The sequence below is a fragment of the Panthera pardus genome, unplaced genomic scaffold (genome assembly GCF_024362965.1).
Source record: "Panthera pardus isolate Hobbes unplaced genomic scaffold, ASM2436296v1 HiC_scaffold_12, whole genome shotgun sequence".
Classification (NCBI taxonomy): domain Eukaryota; kingdom Metazoa; phylum Chordata; class Mammalia; order Carnivora; family Felidae; genus Panthera; species Panthera pardus.
This window is the reverse complement of record NW_026526677.1, coordinates 12,804,336-12,823,306: the sequence shown is the minus strand read 5'-3', so window position 1 is coordinate 12,823,306 and position 18,971 is coordinate 12,804,336. Positions and strand designations below refer to the sequence as shown.

Below are 18,971 nucleotides of genomic sequence, written 5' to 3'. Positions count from 1 at the left end.
CTAGGAGAGTAATACAAGGTCAAACGGAAACAGTAAGGCAGAATGATTAGTGGAAAAAGCACTGAACCAGAAGACTTCTAGTTGTGCCTTTGCCACTAGCTATATAGCCTCAAGCAAGTCATTTAATCTTTCTGGGTACAGCTTTGTTATTTGTAAAACAAGGGAAAGAATGTCATGATCCACTGCTTGTAAAAGAAGGAAATACAACTGAGTGACCAACATCTTGGTTATAGCAATTGTTTTTGTGATTGGTTATATTAAAATAATAATCAAAGTAAAATATGCTCACTAAAAACTAGAAAACCCAGAAAGGCACACCATCCATTGATAAAGACCTATGGTTAACATTTGGTGTGTTTCCTTTCCTTTGGTGCGAGTTCTTTTTTCCTATGCAGGTAAACATACCCTGACTTTCTTTTTTTCTTCTGCTAAACTGGAATCTTACTTAAAATACTGTTCAGTAGCTTATTTTTAAAACTCAGCTCTATAACCTGTTCATTTTGTTTCAATGATATTAAAAAATAGTGATTTTTACTAAATGCTTCGTCCATCTGAGTTGCTGTTGAGTGGCTGATGTTGACAGCTTTGAGGCAGGCCCTTGGTTCCTGGCTAACCTTGAGGGTTGGGCTGACAGTGGGAGGGGTTTTGTGGAACAAACAACAGACTCATTTGGAGAGTTCCACACAATAGATTCTCCTCTCTCCTATGGGAGCCAAAGAGTGAGATGAGCTCACAGATAATGGGTCTCTTCCTTCCTGGTGGTTATGAATAAATAATAGTGTGACAGATTCACCCTCTAGTGGTTGCTGGTAGTACTGAGATAGGAAGAATTCTGGTTAGACTTCTCTAAACCTTCAGTTGCTTTGTTTTTGTACTTTTCTTGGTGACTGGGTATCCCAAATGCTGTGGTGTTCTGTAGCCTCTGTTTTGACAGAATCTGAGGTATTTAGAAATTAGAGGCTAGAAATCCTATCTCAAACATATTTGTTGAATAGCAGAGATGACGTTGGGGTGGACTGTGAAAATTAATGTTCAGGCTCATACCAAAGCGAAGTCCTCATGTGATGTACCAAGAAGGCATGTACTGTTTTTACTCTTATCGCCTCCTCTCTTATAATTTCCAAAATAAGATAAGGAGAGGCTTAAATAAGAAGTGTGTTTAAGGGTCTAATCCCAGCAGCTGTTTCCTGTGTGTAAATGCCTCATTTCCTGTTTAGCTAAAGGCTTGTAAGAACTGTTCTCAGACATTGTTTGCTGACTTCTTTGGTTTAACCCTGTCATCTGAGTGTTTATTTCAGTCTCTATCCAGAGAGGTTAGCTGTCAGGTATCATTTAAGTGCTAAGCAGTCAGGATTTGGTTCTTTTTTTGTGATTAACGTCTCTGAATATTTGTTACTCTCTTCCAAGCTAGTAAACTTGATAGGAAAAAAAGGTAGTTTTAATCTAAATGCAGATGCCTTTAAAATTGTTACCTTCTCTCCTTAAGAAAAATTGATCACCGCATCATTTATGCAAAGGAGAGGTAAGATCTAGTGTACTGGAGCTGAAGTTACTCTTGCCTTGGAGGTGAGGGGTAATGGGAGCTCACCGGGAAACCAGACTCAACAACTTGATGTATTCGTCTTTCCTCTTGGTTTTTCCAACACTGCAGGAGCTATGAAGACATGATTGGTGAGGAGGTGCCATCGGACCAGTACTATTGGGCTCCTCTGGCCCAGCATGAACGGGGAAGTTTAGCAAGCTTGGATAGCCTGCGCAAGGGAGGGCCACCACCTCCCAACTGGAGACAGCCAGAGCTGCCAGAGGTGATAGCCATGTTAGGGTTCCGCCTGGATGCTGTCAAGTCTAATGCAGCTGCGTACCTGCAACACTTGTGCTATCGCAATGACAAGGTGAAGACCGACGTTCGGAAGCTCAAGGGAATCCCAGTACTGGTGGGGCTGTTAGACCACCCCAAAAAGGAAGTGCATCTTGGAGCCTGTGGAGCTCTCAAGAATATCTCTTTTGGGCGTGACCAGGATAACAAGATCGCCATAAAAAACTGTGATGGTGTTCCTGCCCTTGTGCGATTGCTCCGAAAGGCTCGTGATATGGACCTCACTGAAGTCATTACTGGTGAGTTACAAGCACAAGAGGACTGCTCGGTTGGGGTTACTCTTACCCCTAGAGATGTTGAGAGCTAGAAGGATTTCCAGTCCTTTTATTTTTGAGTCAAGGTCGTGAACTGGTGGTCTTTGGGTCAAATCCATCTCACAGATTTGTTTGGATCACACAGGGTTTTCAAAATTTTAAAGAATTGGTTGCTGATGTTTAAAATTCAGAAGATTTCACTTAAAATTCCAGATTCTTGGCTTCTGGTAAAAACGTGCAAGGATTGGTAACAGTGGGTTTATTTTGCTCCCTGACAGTTGGTCTGAGCTGATTGGTACGTGTGCGCTCCGGTTTGCAATAATCCTGAACGTATTCTATTGCCTTTAGCCAACTACTGCCATGTAGGAAGTTGTCTCCCAAACACTGAAGCTGGGTGTCTGCCGTTTTTCTACTCTCTTGTAATTTCTTTTAAGTATCTGCTTCTGACATACCTGCCTGGCGTGTGTAGACAATCGAGCTTGTGGCCCTTGCTTTAGAAGAGTTGTTTTTCATGTTGTGGGTCGTGATTCATTAGTGCATGTTAAAAACAGTTTTGTGAATCCCAATCAGTATTTCAAGAGAAAGAGAGAACAAAAAATAGGGTAGATTATTAGTTCTTAGGACTGATCTTGCCCATCAGGGGACATTTGCAATGTCTGGAGACAGACAACTTGGCTTGTGGGGAGTGCTACTGGCATCTAATGAGTAAAAGCCAGAGATGCTAAACATCTAACAGTGGACAGGTCAGCTTCCCACAACAAAGAATTATCTGGCCTAAAAGGTCAGTGGCGCTGAAGTTGAGAAACTCTGGTAGAGATAGCCCAGAGAGCATTGCTTATAGTAAGTATTACTTTATGAAATTTTATTTCATGACATGTATGTATGTATGTGTATGTTGAGCCATAATGTATATTTCTTATCGTGAGTCACAAACAAAAGCTTGAATATCAGTATAATGTATCTGGTTATACCAGATTATAAAGTATTGGGGAAGATTGAGAAATGATGGAGTAGGGGATTCTCTTCGGCTTTCTTCAAACATCCTGTGTTGGGTGTTGGAGAGGTTATCTGATGAGTTGTCTCTGCCAGGAACCCTGTGGAATCTCTCATCCCATGACTCAATCAAAATGGAGATTGTGGACCATGCACTGCATGCCCTGACAGATGAGGTGATCATTCCACACTCTGGTTGGGAGCGGGAACCAAATGAAGATTGCAAACCGCGCCATATCGAGTGGGAGTCGGTGCTTACCAACACAGCTGGCTGTCTTAGGTAACGTAAGGGCTTCAAGAGTATGAAGATTGAAGTTTTGAGGACTAACATTTTTTTTTTTTTCTTTTTAAATTCTTCAGGCTGTCACTCAGCCTCCATTCCTGTGACTGGAGGAATGACTCTGACTCCAGCCTGTCTTCTACCTTTGTCACTACTCCTTTGTATGCCACATACGTTCGCTACGCTGGTTTACTTGTTCCCTGCACATCCTCACTTCTGTGCCTCTTTGACTTTGTTCATTTAATTTGTAAATGTTTGTTCAATATCTACCACACGTAAAGCAGTTGTCAAGTCCTGAGCTTGGAGCTTTTGTGTGTATCTGTGTCCCTGTCCTCAATGATATGTATTTCAAGTAAGGCTGCAATGAGTGAACAAAAGGAGTACAAAATGTACTAGAAGGGTAGGGGGAGGAACTGTTCTTCCTTCAGTCCACATCACCCCTGTCTCTTTTATCTTTTTTTTCCTACAGATTTTTTTTTTTTTTTTTTTTTTTTTTTTTTTTTTAAGTAATCTCCACACCCATTGTGGGGCTTGAACTTAAAACCCCAGGATCAAGAGTCGCACGCTCTACCGGCTGAGCCAGCCAGGCGCCCCTCCTTATTTATCTTTTGAGGCTAAACTCAAAAATGCCTTTATTTCATGAAAATTTTCTTGATATCTTCTTTCTCTCTTTGGAGTATACCCTTGTGTTCTCTGCCCCATTCTTCATTCGTCCTTCCATGAAAGAAGTATCTATTCTATCTTAAAGCACTGTTAACAGTATAAATGTCCTGAAAGTAGGGATTGTGTTAACTTTTCTCTAACCGCAGTGCCTTGCTTATAACAAGTACTCACTATTTGTTATAGTGAAAAGAAAAGATACAGAGGAGGCTTGTAAATGTTGAAGATATCAAGGGAGGATTTCTAGATTTGAGTCATCTTGAAGCCTCTCCCTTTCCCCTCAGGAATGTCAGCTCAGAGAGGAGTGAGGCTCGCCGGAAACTTCGGGAGTGTGATGGTTTAGTGGATGCCCTCATTTTCATTGTGCAGGCTGAGATTGGGCAGAAGGATTCAGACAGCAAGGTAAGTTGCCGGCTGAGTGAATTCCATTCACAGCAACCATGAGGCACCGGGAGTGCAGACCTACCATCTCAGGCTTTCAGATGACCTGAGGTATCTGTACCAGCTCCTGTTCCCTAAAGCAGATGTTCACCATGGTTTTCTTTAGAATTTCCTTCACCTGTATAATCTATTTTAAAGCTGTTTAGCTATATTTCCAAGGTTCTATATTTTCCTAAGTAGGAAAAAGGGTGACCCTCGGTTTTGTGTCACACACCAAATGGTGGCAGAAACCTTCCAGTAGCCTGAGGCTGCAAGGATTTTGAGAGGCTTGGTGCACTTAAGAGGCTTTGTGAGAGATGACGGATTGGGCTATGCTTTTGGGGATCAGTATTTTAATACTTGGATCATGGAAACCTGTACTTGCTGGGAAATCACTATAGGCATTCTCCTCGCTCACCGAGCCCTTTATCTTGTGTCCCCAAGCTTGTGGAGAACTGCGTTTGCCTTCTTCGGAATTTGTCATACCAAGTTCACCGGGAGATCCCACAGGCAGAGCGTTACCAAGAGGCACCTCCCAACGTTGCCAACAATACTGGGCCACATGCTGCCAGTTGCTTTGGGGCCAAGAAGGGCAAAGGTGAGTATTGGTTCTTTGTTCCTTGCTCTTTAATGTAGGATGGGAAAGGGAAGGAACTCTTTTAGCTTTAGGCACAAAATACTTGCTGAGCGGTACATGAGTCTGCCTAGTCAAGGATATCTCCTCGCTCTGCAGCCGCTTCCCCAGTGTCGTGTTCTCCATTCATGGCGGTGATCATGGTGGTGGTGGTGGTCATTGGTATCAGTTTGGGGGCAGTGAAGGACGAGAACTCAACTAATCTGGGGCCTTCTCCCCCATTCCTCCTTTGTGTTTCCTGTGTTTTTCTTTTCCTCCTTGCTTCCCTGCTTATTTGCCCACGATCCTGTTGACATCTCTCTCCTGCATTTTTCTTCCTTCATTTCTCTCTGCTTTCCACCTTGGGTGACGCACTGGAAGATGAGTGGTTCTCCAGAGGTGAGTGGAATCTTTTAAGGCGCTTATGGACTTCTAATTTGCATGCTTTGATTTTAGCTTCCCTAGTATTTCCTAACCCTTCCCTGTGGATGCATGTAGGAAAATTCAGTTGAGGAGGACCATTGAAACAAGTTCAGCTCTTTGGAGCTAATGGCTCATGGCATGCTATTTCTGGATAGCAGACCCAGGTATCAGAACTCAGGACAACAGCAACAACGGTGCTTATCCTTATCTTACCTGTCTGCTGCCTGTTTTCTGTCCTTGTTTCTGCACAGCCCCCTGCTGGGACAGCTTGTGGGGGGGGACCTTGTTTTTTGTTTTTTTCCCCCCTCTTGATGTATCTCTGATCCAAAGATTTTGACTGAAGAATAAAAAGTACACTATGTGGACTCTTTCCTTTCTTAAACTTTTTCCCCTCCCCTCCTTTTTTTAATTTCCAAAGGGAAAAAACCCACAGAGGATCCAGCAAACGATACAGTGGATTTCCCTAAAAGAACTAGTCCTGCCCGGGGTAAGTTATCTTTTTCTTTTTATTTTATTTTATTTTTTTTTTTAAATTTTTTTTTTTTCAACGTTTTTTATTTATTTTTGGGACAGAGAGAGACAGAGCATGAACGGGGGAGGGGCAGAGAGAGAGGGAGACACAGAATCGGAAACAGGCTCCAGGCTCCGAGCCATCAGCCCAGAGCCTGACGCGGGGCTCGAACTCACGGACCGCGAGATCGTGACCTGGCTGAAGTCGGACGCTTAACCGACTGCGCCACCCAGGCGCCCCATCTTTTTCTTTTTAGTCTCCAGGGATCTCGGTCTCATATATATATATATAGTTCACAGACAAGTGTTTGGTAGCCTAACAGTAGACTCTGCAGTATGATCACTGTTTTCTGTCCTCCTACTCTGGGCATGGAATGATGGTGGAGCACTGGGAAACTGGTATTGTAGCAGTAACTTAGGAAAGATGGCTTGTTGTGGCAACTTTTCAGATTATTGGAGGATGGGTAGGGTCCTGAACCCATCTAGGCCAGAAACGGAGGTGCTCTAAGTAACCACTACTGTCCTTAGGACTGTAATTGTTCTAAGAAGCCTCTTTCTCACAGTTTGGGTGTTTATGTTTACCAGTACAGTGAGTTTAAAATTCACAGTTCTTCATGGATGTAAAAATTTTAGATGTTGTTAAATCTAGGATAGGCTTTGTACTTAGTCATAGTAAAGGTAGACCGAATGATTCAGTTAAGTTAGAAATAATTCACTTGAGATGAGGAATCTTTAACCCTGAGCGGTGTCAGTGGGCACCTGAATGCCCTGAGTGCCAAGGCCAAAGTAGACTGTGGAAGAGAAGAGACAAAGAAGAAAGAGAGAAAGGAGTTGCATACGAGTTGAGGTCTGTTCTGCTCTTCCCATGGATGAATTATTCTTAAGAAGGCATGGAATCAAGCCTCTGAGTTTGCTCTTGGGTGAGTGGGAGAGTATAGGGGGTCTAATGGTATAGGAGCATAAATCCATCAATCCAGAGTACTGAGGCTGAACTTCAACCAGCCAGAGCCTGGTGTTTAGGTCATGACTAGCATCCCCTGCTTTCCTGCCCTTTCTTGTGCAGGCTATGAGCTTTTATTTCAGCCAGAGGTGGTTCGGATATACATCTCACTCCTCAAGGAGAGCAAGACTCCTGCCATCCTAGAAGCCTCAGCTGGAGCTATCCAGAACTTGTGTGCTGGGCGCTGGACGGTGAGTACCTTTCAGAAAATAGACTTAGAGATGGGAGAACTTACCTAACTAGTTTGCCACCGTTTGTAATCTGTTCCACCTCTTCCACCTCTTCTTGTGTGTTACTTCCAGTATGGTCGATACATCCGCTCTGCTCTGCGTCAAGAGAAGGCTCTTTCTGCCATTGCTGACCTCCTGACCAGTGAACACGAGCGTGTAGTGAAAGCTGCGTCCGGAGCGCTGAGAAATCTGGCGGTAGATGCTCGCAACAAAGAACTGATTGGTAAGGAGTTGGATGCACACGGTTAATCTCAGTATCAGTACCAAGCCTTTAGTCTGGCAGATGCTAAATAGTTATTATTGCAGTGACTGAGAGGAGGGATCCTGGCTAGTCCTCCATAGTTTGTGGTTCTGAGGGTTCTAGTTTAATGGTTCTTAGAAAGACAAGAACTGGTAACTCTTCAAAACTAGAATAAAAACAGCTATTCTTCATTAAGCACTTGCTTTGTTAGTGGGCGTTGTAACATATTTGATATAAAGTATTCACATAGTTTCAATGTGACTAAAGGGGAGAATAAATAAAGGAGTAAGAAGGACCATATGTTCATGGCTCTTCTGATACGATAACCCCATAGCAAAATGAAGTTGATTCATGTGGACAGTGAATTGCACTTAATATGATTGACGCAAGTAAGTACAGTTTTAGGCTCCATATACTGGACTTGCTTTGTTCTCCCTGCACACAGTCCTTCTGTCTTAACGCTGTAGGTAAACATGCTATTCCGAACTTGGTAAAGAACCTGCCAGGAGGGCAGCAGAGCTCTTCCCAGAATTTCTCTGAGGACACTGTGGTCTCTCTTTTGAACACCATCAATGAGGTTATTGCTGAGAACTTGGAGGCTGCCAAAAAGCTTCGAGAGACACAGGGTATTGAGAAGCTGGTGTTGATCAACAAATCAGGGTGAGTTTAACACTGAAAATGACAACTGGAAGAGTTTGTGTGTGAGAGGGGAGTTACTAGGAAGGAGCGTTCCATGTTTGCTTTCTTATTTACATATAAAGTGTGAAGAGATAATGCTGTCTTAATGTTTTGTCTTAATGTTGAGCTATAAATTGATAACAGACCTGTTGCATCAAACATTTTTTTGTGTCACTGTTTGGGACACAGTACAGTACTTGGTGAATACTTGATCTTGCCCATTTTGGCATTTCTTCTTATGTTACATTATATTGGAGAGTACAGGCTCTCAGCTTCCTCCTTGGTCTTAACACCCAAATTCCATATCGTATTACTTTCCTCAAAAGGAACCGTTCAGAAAAAGAAGTCCGAGCAGCAGCACTTGTATTACAGACAATCTGGGGATATAAGGAGCTGCGGAAGCCACTGGAAAAAGAAGGATGGAAGAAATCAGACTTTCAGGTAGAGTAACTCTTGGGCCTGAGACTTGACCCTTTTTTCCCTTGGTTTCACGTAACACTTTTGTCTTTGGTTCCTTCCTCCTCACTATTGCCTTAAGTCCTGCTTTATCCCAAGTCTTTCTGAGTAAGGAGATCATTCAGTTTACTCCTTCCCCAAAAAGAACGATGCTATGCTTCATTTGGTGCCAGAACAGCTGTGGTTCTCCTCGGTGCCACAGCATGCTGTCCACATTGGTGGGGACGAGGGAAGATGGCCTGTTTGACTTTTCCCCAGATGTGCCATAGCCCCTTGAAGGAATTTACTGGAAACTAGGTCACCTTCTGATAGTGCGAGTGTTTGGTACCTCTGTAATCTCCTGTTCAGGAACATAAACAGAAGCCACAAAACCCTCATTTGTTTCACTATGTAGATATTTAACCCATATGAGGTACCTTTTGGGAAGAGCTATATTTGGGAATAGGAACCTAAAGATCTGTGCCCATTGGGAAATAAAATATGGGTGAGTTCAGTATTCTGTGACATTGTTGCATTTTATGTTTGCTTCCAGGTAAATCTAAACAATGCTTCTCGAAGCCAGAGCAGTCATTCATATGATGACAGCACTCTCCCTCTCATTGACCGGAACCCAAAATCAGGTACAGTGTCTGGGGGGCGTACCCCTCTGCTTTTACTCCACCACGGCTATTCTTCAGTGGGCTTACTTCCCGTGGAATAGAATATGTATTTGTTACTGCATGAGCTAGTCTTTTGGTAGACGGTAATAATACTTTACCTCAGGATTGTACCACAGAGGCTGGTAGGCCTGAGCATTAGAAGAGAAAACAGGCAGTAGCCTGGAAGTGATCCTGTCTTTGCTTGCGGACTTACAACTGTTTTCTCTGTTTGAGAGATAATTGACATATATCATTGTGTAAATTTAAGGTGTACAACATAGTGCTTTGATGTATGTATATATTGCATAATGATTATTTTTTGGTTTTTAAATTTCCACATAATACCATGTAATATGTGGACTGTTGAAAAATTAGAAAATTCAGGTAACTAGAAAAATAACAACAAAAATCACTTATTTCTGTTACCCAGAGATCACTGCTGCTATTTGTGGTTTTATCTTTTAAACACTTTTGCCGTGTGAGCAAATAAATTTTGCGCCCCAAAGATGAATTAGCGTATTTTATGAAACATTTTCTTTTTCATGAAAGTGTGTGCTGTAACCCTTATTATCTTGCTGACACTTGGCTTTTGCCTCCATCAGGGTTCTCTCTCTCTCTTTTTTTTTAAGGTTTTTATTTTGAGAGAGACAGAGTGTGAGCAGGAGAGGGGCAGAGAGAGAGGGAGACAGAATCCGAAGCAGGCTCCAGGCTCTGAGCTGTCAGCACAGAGCCCGACACGGGGCTCGAACTCACAAACTCTGAGATCACGACCTGAGCCAAAGTCGGACGCTTAACTGACTGAAGCACCCAGGTGTTCCAACATCGGGGTTCTTGTGATGTGGTGTGAGGATCCCCGTGTCTGTTGACATCTGTGCTGATTATGCAGAAGCAGTGGGAGTGTTTGCAGCAGCAGCTCTGGCACCAACCCCACACCACTAGCCGTCCTAGGCTTCGTGGCCATGCGCTCACAATGTAAAAAAGAGCCAGTTTCACTTGTTAGTGTACTTGATGGAGCTGTAAGAATTACTAATTTTATTGTTTGTGACCTTGAGCACACGTCTTTTTGAAATCTCCCGTGCTGATGAAATAGGAAGTACTTGGCGAGCCCTGTGCTGCATCCAGAGTGTGGTAGTGGACCTGGGGGAAAGCACAGGTGCTCTAGTTGGAGTTTCTGAGTGGACCAGCCACTCTTTTTACGGAATGCCATTTTTACTTGGGAAAAAATGGCAAGCTGTGGTTTTAGACTTGAGTATTTGCTAGACATTTTCTCAAAAATGAATGCAATGAGCTTGTCACTTTCGGGAAAAATAACTGACAGTACTTGTTGCCTGAATTTTCAAGTGAGAAACTTGTACCTGCCATTATGAGCCTGATAACACACCCATACTTAAAAGACTATTTATTTATTTATTTATGGCTTATTTTATTTATGGGGTGGGGACATGCAGAGAGAGAGAGAGGGAGAGAGAGAATCCCAATCAGGCTATCTATCTATCTATCTATCTATTTATTTATTTATTTATGGTTTATTTTATTTATGGGGTGGGGACATGCAAAGAGAGAGAGGGAGAGAGAGAATCCCAATCAGGCTCTATACTGCCAACACAGAGCCCGACATGGGGCTTGAACTCATGAAACTGAGATCATGACCTGAGCAAAAATCAAGAGTCGGATGCTTAATCAACTTTAATCAACTGAGTCACATGGGCACCCCAAAAGACATTTTAATCAAACCAGTGGTGATAGTAATGAATGCGATTTTTTTTTTTTTGATGTTGTGTAATGAAATGTGTTAACATGTAGAAGATCTGCATTACTCTATGAACCAGTATTTTCCAAATGACTAGTGTGTGGTGTTTCAGAATCATGAATGGGTAACTGACCCATTCAAAGTGCAAGACAGACAAATTCATTTTAATTTAACAAAGTATGAAGAAGAGGTCATTCATTTGGATTCAGATTCTACATTACTGCCAACTTTAGAGAAACTCTACTTGCTCTTTAGAGAAATTCTACTTGTTGTGTATTAGTGTACTATCAAAGACTGTACACAATTACCTGAAAAAATTGTTGAAAATTCTTTTTCCAACTTTTTGTCTGTGGGAGGCTGGATTTTCTTCATATACTTCAACTAAAATAACATCATGACAGATTGAACACAGAAGTAGATAGGAAAATCCAGCTGTCTTCTATTAAGCCAAACTTTAAAGACATGTGCAAAAATGTAAAAAAAAAAAAACAAAAAAAACAAAAAACCAAAAACAAAAACCCACAAACCTGCTTTTAAAAAACATTAAAATGTTAACATGGAATAAGTTTTTTTAACTTAAATGTTTATTTTGAGAGAGAGAGAGAGAGAGAGAGAGCGAGCACAGGGGAGAGGCAGAGGGAGAGGGAGAATCCCAAGCAGGCTCCGCACTGTCAGCATAGAGCCTGAGGTGGGGCTTGATCTCATGAATCATGACCTGGGCTGAAATCAGGACTTAGAAGCTTAACCGACTGAGCCACCCAGGCACCCTTATTTTTACTGTCAAAAAATATATATATTTAATTATTTATTTATTTATTTTTGAGAGAGGCAGACCAAGTGGGGTAGGGGCAGAGAGAGAGGGAGAGAGAAAATCCCAAGCAGGCTCTACACTGTCAGTGCAGAACCCAACATGGGGCTCGAACAGTGAGATCATGACCTGAGCTGAAATCAAGAGTCAGGTGCTGAACCACCTGAGCCACCCAGATGCCACCCTATTTTTTCTTTTAAGTGAAATACTTAAAATTTCTCAGTACAGGAAAATAGTAATATATATATAACTGACACCAGTGAATACTTTTTGGATCTTCATAATTTTTAAGACTGTGTAAAGGGGTCTGGAGACCAAATAATTTAACAAGTACTTGTTAAGAGTGAATGGTTGTTAAGAGTGAACGTTAGGGTTCCATTGGAAAGGGATCTCTTAAGTCCCATGAGGGCTTTGTCTAGTGCCTGGCACATAGTGGGTGCTCAGTAAAAATTTGATGGGAGGGAGGGAGGACCAACCAGAGAGCAATTTTTATGATGAGTATAGATTTTGAAGAGTTGGTTTTTGACCTGGATAACTTTCTGACTCCGTATAGATAAGAAACCTGATCGGGAAGAAATTCAGATGAGCAGTATGGGATCAAACACAAAATCATTAGGTAGGTGATTAATTCCTGCCTAAGGACACGGAGTTATATTTCATTGGGATGAGAACTGTCTGGCTCTGCAGTTTCTTTTCTAGCACCTTCATCATCCTGGGAGAGCATTCATTGGCTGGACATTTCTATTTGGAAGGATGTGAGGAGATTTAGTGAAACTTGATATATCTACTTTCTTCCACATTCCCACATATTCAAAGGTTCAAAAAAACCCCCAAATCTTCATTCACCCTTATCCCCACCCCCACTTACTGCAGAATAATGTTTGGGTCCTTAAACTGTTACCGAGTTTCACAGGCTGACCCCAGGCTCCCTCTCCATCTTCTTTCCATGTACTCTGTTTCAGCCCACCTGGTCTAATTTGCTATTTTGTCTCTTTACTCTACTTTTTAAATTTTTCTCAGAACATACTTCCTACTGGAATGCCCTTCTTCCCCTTTGCTTTGCTAAATTTTCTTTATCCCCAGAGGCTTAACCAAGTCCTGTCTCCTTTGTTAGGTGCTTCCTGACTGTTGCAGCACCCCTACGCTCTCTTCTTAATTCCAGTACCATTTATAGACAGATCTCTTCTGTTTTGCTTTATTATCATATGTCATACTCTGTGTGTTTCATTTGTCTTCCCAACTAGATTCAAATTATTTTTAAGTCAGGGACCTTAAGTCAAGGACTAGAACTTAATGACTTTCTGGAGCATTTGACAAAGTTTACTTCCCAACAGGGGTGCCTAATTCACACTTATCTGTTTAATATGTATGGTACACCAGAAGGAATATCGTATTTCTTGTACTTTTTTCATTAGATAACAACTATTCCACACTGAATGAGAGAGGGGACCACAACAGAACACTGGATCGATCCGGGGATCTAGGTGAAATGGAGCCATTGAAGGGAACACCCCTGATGGTAAATTCTCTTTTATATACTCTTGTCCTTCTAAGGCTAGTTCTGTTTTGAAACCTTCATGTTTTGTGAAATGGGAAGAAAGTACCTAGTGAAAGACAGTATCCTTTTCTGATAGGGATTTTCAGGAAAAGTAGGAGTTTTGACTCCTGTTGAGATTTCTTGGGTCATAATTCTGCAACGGTCAGGTTAGGAGAAGGAAGACCATAAATGTATTGCTGATGTGACTAATGCCAATAGATCTATTCTCATACATTACTCTCTTCCTGTCCCTGCCCTTTCTTGAATATCTTGCCCTTTTCTTACTATTATCTTGTTTTGTTTGAGTTGACCAGTTTCGGGATTTTCCTTAGGTTTGGCACATACTCACGAGGTTTCTATTTCCTTACTCTCATACTAACAAATTGCATGTGTTCACAGCAGGACGAGGGGCAGGAATCTCTGGAGGAAGAGTTGGATGATGAGGGGGACCAAGTGTCTAACCCCTCCATGGTATGTCCTCCAGCCACCCCCAAGATCGTCCTTGAGGAAGGAGGTCCCTATGTGCCAGCAGTTTGCCAATCAAGCTGATCCAATCGGGCCAGAGACCCTAGTCTCAGCCGCTTGGCGCTTGGGGGTGCTGCTTCTGTGATGATTGCCTCTTAAGAGGCTGGGACGTGCCTCCAGTGATCTGATTCTCCATTCCGTGCTGCTTTCCTCCCTCCGGATTTGCTCAACTGTCTTTTGGTTCTCCTCATTCCCAACCCTATTGACATTTCTTTCTCTTTTTTCCCTACAGCAGAAGATTTAGCACCACTGTCTGCGCTACATCTGGGCTTATAATATATGTACTTTTATTTTTTGGTGGTGAAATGGACTGATGATTTTTCCCTTTCTTCGCTGGACTGTTGTGCCAACTGCCAGGCTGCCTCCTGCCCTTATAGCCCTAAGTGGCCACCTTCTTCCTACCAACTCCTACTTTCTTCCAGTGAAGCTTAATTGTCCCTCCTCCCCCGTCCAGATCCCCTCCAGTTGCTCCCAAGAAGCCTGACTCAGTTATATGCATATCTTGAGAAACTGCTGCAAATTAGCTCTTTTTGCCAGTTCTCCCTGGAACTCTTGGCCTTGTGTGGAGGGAGGGAGAGAGTGGGAATCCTCACTGGAAGCTGTGGGAAGAATTGGAAGTTACATGCTGTCTATGCAGTGTCTAGCACTCTGATAAACTGATGATTCTTAATCAAGATTTTTTTTTTCTTGGTGGGGAAGGGACTTTTATTTTTTTGGAGAATCGGAAGTGTGAGCTCTTCCCGTATTCCTGATGACTATTTTTGAATCAAAGAAGGCTGGCAACATTGGCACATTCCACCTGGCAAGGGCCCTTGAGTAAGTGAAGGTCTCCTAGAACTGAGATTAAGAAACCTTGATCTCATCTCCAGGCCAGGGACCACTGTGGACCTACAGACTCCATCTCTTCTCCAAGCCTCATGCCAACCCTCAGCTGCTGCCACTGCCCTTTACTAAGGCTGTCCTTAATCTTCCTCTCCCATCCTGTGAAATGTCTGCTGACTTGGCCTGGCCATTTGCAAGAGGCTGTAGAAAGAGGAGAATGTGTCAAGGAAGACTTTTTGGGTGAGAAGGATCAGAAAGATATCTTCTGGGGAGGAGAAGAACCTCTAGCAGGAGCTAGTAGGAATGTACATGAATCAGTTAGTCTGAAACTGGCAGGAAGCTTTGAAGCTGGCTTCCCCCCTGCCCTTCTTTCTCCTTTTCTTACCCTTCTAGCTCTGTCCTCCCCTGCCTCTTCCCTGGATTGGTTGGCTGACAAAAGGACTTGATGTACATACTCCTGCCCCCTTTACCCTTAAAAGGTGGGGGATCGCCCCTGGATTTGCCTCTTCTTTGTGCCTTTGGCCTGGGGTGCATCTCCTCCTTCCCTTCCATGTGCCTTTCTTTGCCTCTGCAGTCTCATTTTCATGATTTTGCAAATTATATTTTGTTGCTTTCTTACCCACTATTGGCCCTAACTAGCAGAAAGGAGGGATGACCTAGAGAACCTTAGATTCTCCACTGGGAATTGGTAGAACCTCTGATTTCAGCCATTCAGCTTTGCTCAATAGTATATGGTTGGGGTTTTGCAAACATCCTGTTCTGATGAATCTCAAAATGTGGGAGGAGTGAGTGGTGCGACTCTTACTCCTTAGTTGCCCAGAATTTATCGTCATCTCCCAAGGGACCGGAGGGAAGTCGCATCTGTGCCCTCCCTGCCCCACCCCACCCCCAGCATCTCCTCCTTTCTGTTTAGTGTTTATTAGTGGGTTGGGCTAGAGGAATCAGCTGCTATGCTGGTTGATTTTTTTTAACCCTTTTCCTTATTTGCCTTTTACTCCTCCCCTTAATCTAAAAGCTCTGTTCAATGCAACTGGAAATCTTTATCCTTCTCTCTCCCCCTTCCCTTATATATTGAGGCTATGGGGTAGGAGACAAGTGCACAACCCACCACCCCCCTTCCCTTTCCCCTATGCATTAAAATCCCTTATTTACCACCCCCCCCCCCCATTTCTTCCCACTCCTTTTCTGGCAAAAAGGAGCCTTTTCCTCTCTGTGACCCTAAGAACATACTGCACAGGGGAAATTGCCCCCATCTGGACCTGGCTCCACTCTTGGTTTCTCTTGTCCTCTTCTGCTCTTTTCCTGGTGCTCTTTTTCTCGGTGGGGTGTGGGTAATAGAACAGCCATGGGCTTTTGGGGACCTTTAACTATTTTTTTTCTTTTTTGTTTATAAAAACACTAAACATTCAATTCCAGAGAACCAAAAATCCCACCTCCCCACCGAACAGTACTAAGGGGCGTGTCTTCTGCTCCATACCTTTTCTGTTTTCCTTTCTCTCTTGTTAATGCTTTTAAAAACAAATGAGTTTTTTATATAAATAAAGTTTTTAAAGTGTGTATGTGGGGGGTCTGTGTCATTTCTTCACTTTAAGCTGTATCTCTTCCTTCCTTTTCATTTCGGTTATTTCCTTATGTGTATCAGTGTCCTTCTTCTCTCCAGAGCAGCCAGAAGGGGGTTTACCAGGAGCGGATTACTTTGAGCTCAGTCCTAAGTCTTACCAAGCAACATTGTTGGTAATTACATATGAAACATTTTCCCCCTCAAGATTCTTAAAAATTAAATGTGGGGCACGGGAAGCTTATTGCTAACTTAGAGATAGGAAACTGAAGTATAGGAATTAATGACTTTCTTAGTCACTGGATTTGTTTTGCAACATTTGGCAAAACTAACGTTGAACAAAAGCCCATTGCGATACGTGGCCCTCTTGAACATTTAACTTTATGGGTAGAAGATTAGAAGCTAACAACTCCAATTGCCTTCCTCCAATATGCCCTCATATTTCATAAATATGAAAATGTAGAATTAAAAGGCTCATGTGTATAAGTACTGAATACTGGGCCAGAATGTTGCTTTTCAGGCTATCAGTAATCCTTTAGTAAGAAGACAAGGGACAGACCTATAGCTGCTTTTGTGTCCTACCAAGTAATATGTGGGTGAGTCACAAACACTTGCTGGGTTGACAGGGATTGTCTTTACTGCAGAGGCCAAGGATTAAGACCTATGGAAAGAGACTTATTTTTCTGGGGCGCCTATTTCCTGTTATATAATTAAAAAAAAAAAAAAAGTGAGAATTTATGTAAAATGCTTTGCTGTATGCCCAATCTTTAGATTAAAAATCTATAGCTTCTGATGATGGTCATGTCTCAATTTTGTTGAACTAGGTCTTGAGTATGAAAACTTTGTTGGGCCAGTGAGACCAGGAAATCTAAGCATTGTAGCTGATCCCTTTTAAAGCTTAGTTTGTGTCTGACAGTTGTAGTTTTAGACCAGCAGGATGAATCACGGAGCCAAAAAGCTATCTGAGTTTGCTTTCCAAAATGGTTTGGTAGTTTCACTTGAGATGCTTTTCTGTCTCTATAGAAAAACCTTGCTACTGGTGAATAGCCTTTATTTCCATTATATTCTTTATTATCCACTGACATTGAGCTAGAAACAAATCTTACACTTCCCTCTCCCTGGCGTGGTTCATTTGTTTTGTCTCATAAAGTAAATATTTACTGAACATCTTCTATGTGCTAGGTGTTGTGGATGTTAGGTTTAAAGGATGAAACGGATGGACGCTTTCTCTTTACAATCCTTGAGAGTCCTAAGATCTGTCGTTTTGTTTTGTTTTTTTAGAGTAAGCTCTACCCCCAATTGTGGGGCTTGAACTCATGACCCTGAGATAAGAGTCACATGCCTTACCAACTGAGCCAGCTAGGTGCCCTCATCTGTGGTCTTTTAAAAACATTTCTCCCCTGTGCCCCTACCTAAAGTAAGGTGTTCAACAAAATGATCTGTAAAGCCCCTGTATCTTAAGCAGCCTGCACTGATGAAGCAATGCTTTTGAAACCTCTTGGTGTCTCTGACACCAAATTTAGGAAGCCTGTGGATTTTGCCAAGATTTGCCCATGTCCTCCTCGATCCTTTAGAGCCTGAGTTGTTTTCTGGAAGTGGTAATAGTGGATGCTCCCCCACTCTTCTGTCTTAGCGAGGCTGTTTTTGTGAACGTGTTTGTGAAAAGGCCATAAGGAGTATACTTTCTGACAGCTCAAAGCTATGACTTCACTTGGCCACTTGTTCTTCCTTGCTGAACTAATGTGCTTTGTTACAAACTGGAAGCCTCTCCCCCAGGAAGAACTGAGGACCGACTGGCCTTTCTAGATCCTTATGTTTCAATTTTGTCTGTTTCTATCTGAAGTATAGGATAATAAAGGTTCATCTTGGTATTTTCATGGATAGACATAATAGACCAACTAGACCTGGCCTTATAGACTTGAAAAAGTGCACCAGAATTACCTGAGAAGCTTGTTAAAAATGCAGATCCCTATGTTCCATTCCCCAAAACTGATTCGATAGAAGTGACTCAGGAATCTGAAATCTTGATAAGTCACCTAGGTTATATTTTGATGCCTTTGGTCAGTTAATTGTAACTTGAGACCGTGATCTAGTGACTTGCTTAAGGTTTTGGCCTGAAACTTGAATCCCGGATGACTGGCTTCAACTCCATTGGCACTATTGCTAGTTTCGTGGTGGGTGTAATGATAATCACAGTAAGGGAGAATTCATAGAGGAAGGAATGAATTGCTTACTGTTGAATTTGAGAGAATAGTGATAGGCCAGTGTATAGGCAGAAGAAACTTAAAAAAAAATTTTTTTTAAATATTTTTGAGAGAGAGACAGAGACAGAGTGAGCTGGGGAGGGAGAGAGAGAGAGACGGAGACACAGAATCTGAAGCAGGCTTCAGGCTCTGAGCTGTCAGCACAGAGCCCGATGCAGGTCTTGAACTCACAAACCGTGATATCATGACCTGAGGCCAAGGTTGGACACTTAGACTGAGCCACCCAGGCACCCAAGAAACTTCTCTTCAAGTCCTATAGATAAGGTCCAGCCTGCTGAGGGCTGAAGCTAGTCCTTGATACGGGGCCCCGTAACGCAGAGAGAATTTCTGGAGTTGCTGACTTTAATGTGTGACTTCTGGCTACAAGGGTACCTTGACTGGGGAGATAGCGACCCCATTGACCAAAGCCAGGTGGGTGTGTTTAGAAGCTTAAAT

At 42.6% G+C, this 18,971-nt stretch overlaps 1 protein-coding gene across 11 annotated transcripts in view; it reads left to right on the top strand.

The window, feature by feature from the left end:
* CTNND1 (catenin delta 1) overlaps window positions 1-16,273 on the top strand; it is a 46,994-nt gene extending 30,721 nt beyond the window's left edge. For 5 of the 11 annotated variants that reach the window (XM_019414437.2, XM_019414436.2, XM_053899684.1 and 2 more), the window contains 15 exons: window positions 1,652-2,115; window positions 3,220-3,403; window positions 4,348-4,465; window positions 4,928-5,081; window positions 5,478-5,495; window positions 5,938-6,006; window positions 7,093-7,220; window positions 7,332-7,482; window positions 7,968-8,160; window positions 8,505-8,619; window positions 9,167-9,254; window positions 12,384-12,446; window positions 13,246-13,349; window positions 13,767-13,838; window positions 14,125-16,273. In XM_019414437.2, coding sequence (XP_019269982.2) covers window positions 1,652-2,115; window positions 3,220-3,403; window positions 4,348-4,465; window positions 4,928-5,081; window positions 5,478-5,495; window positions 5,938-6,006; window positions 7,093-7,220; window positions 7,332-7,482; window positions 7,968-8,160; window positions 8,505-8,619; window positions 9,167-9,254; window positions 12,384-12,446; window positions 13,246-13,349; window positions 13,767-13,838; window positions 14,125-14,136 — 1,933 coding nt within the window. In that variant the 3' untranslated portion in view covers window positions 14,137-16,273. The remainder of the gene's footprint in view (window positions 1-1,651; window positions 2,116-3,219; window positions 3,404-4,347; window positions 4,466-4,927; window positions 5,082-5,477; window positions 5,496-5,937; window positions 6,007-7,092; window positions 7,221-7,331; window positions 7,483-7,967; window positions 8,161-8,504; window positions 8,620-9,166; window positions 9,255-12,383; window positions 12,447-13,245; window positions 13,350-13,766; window positions 13,839-14,124) is intronic. The other 6 variants (XM_019414438.2, XM_019414441.2, XM_019414443.2 and 3 more) reach the window with 6 other exon arrangements.
* The last annotated feature ends 2,698 nt before the right edge of the window (window positions 16,274-18,971 follow it).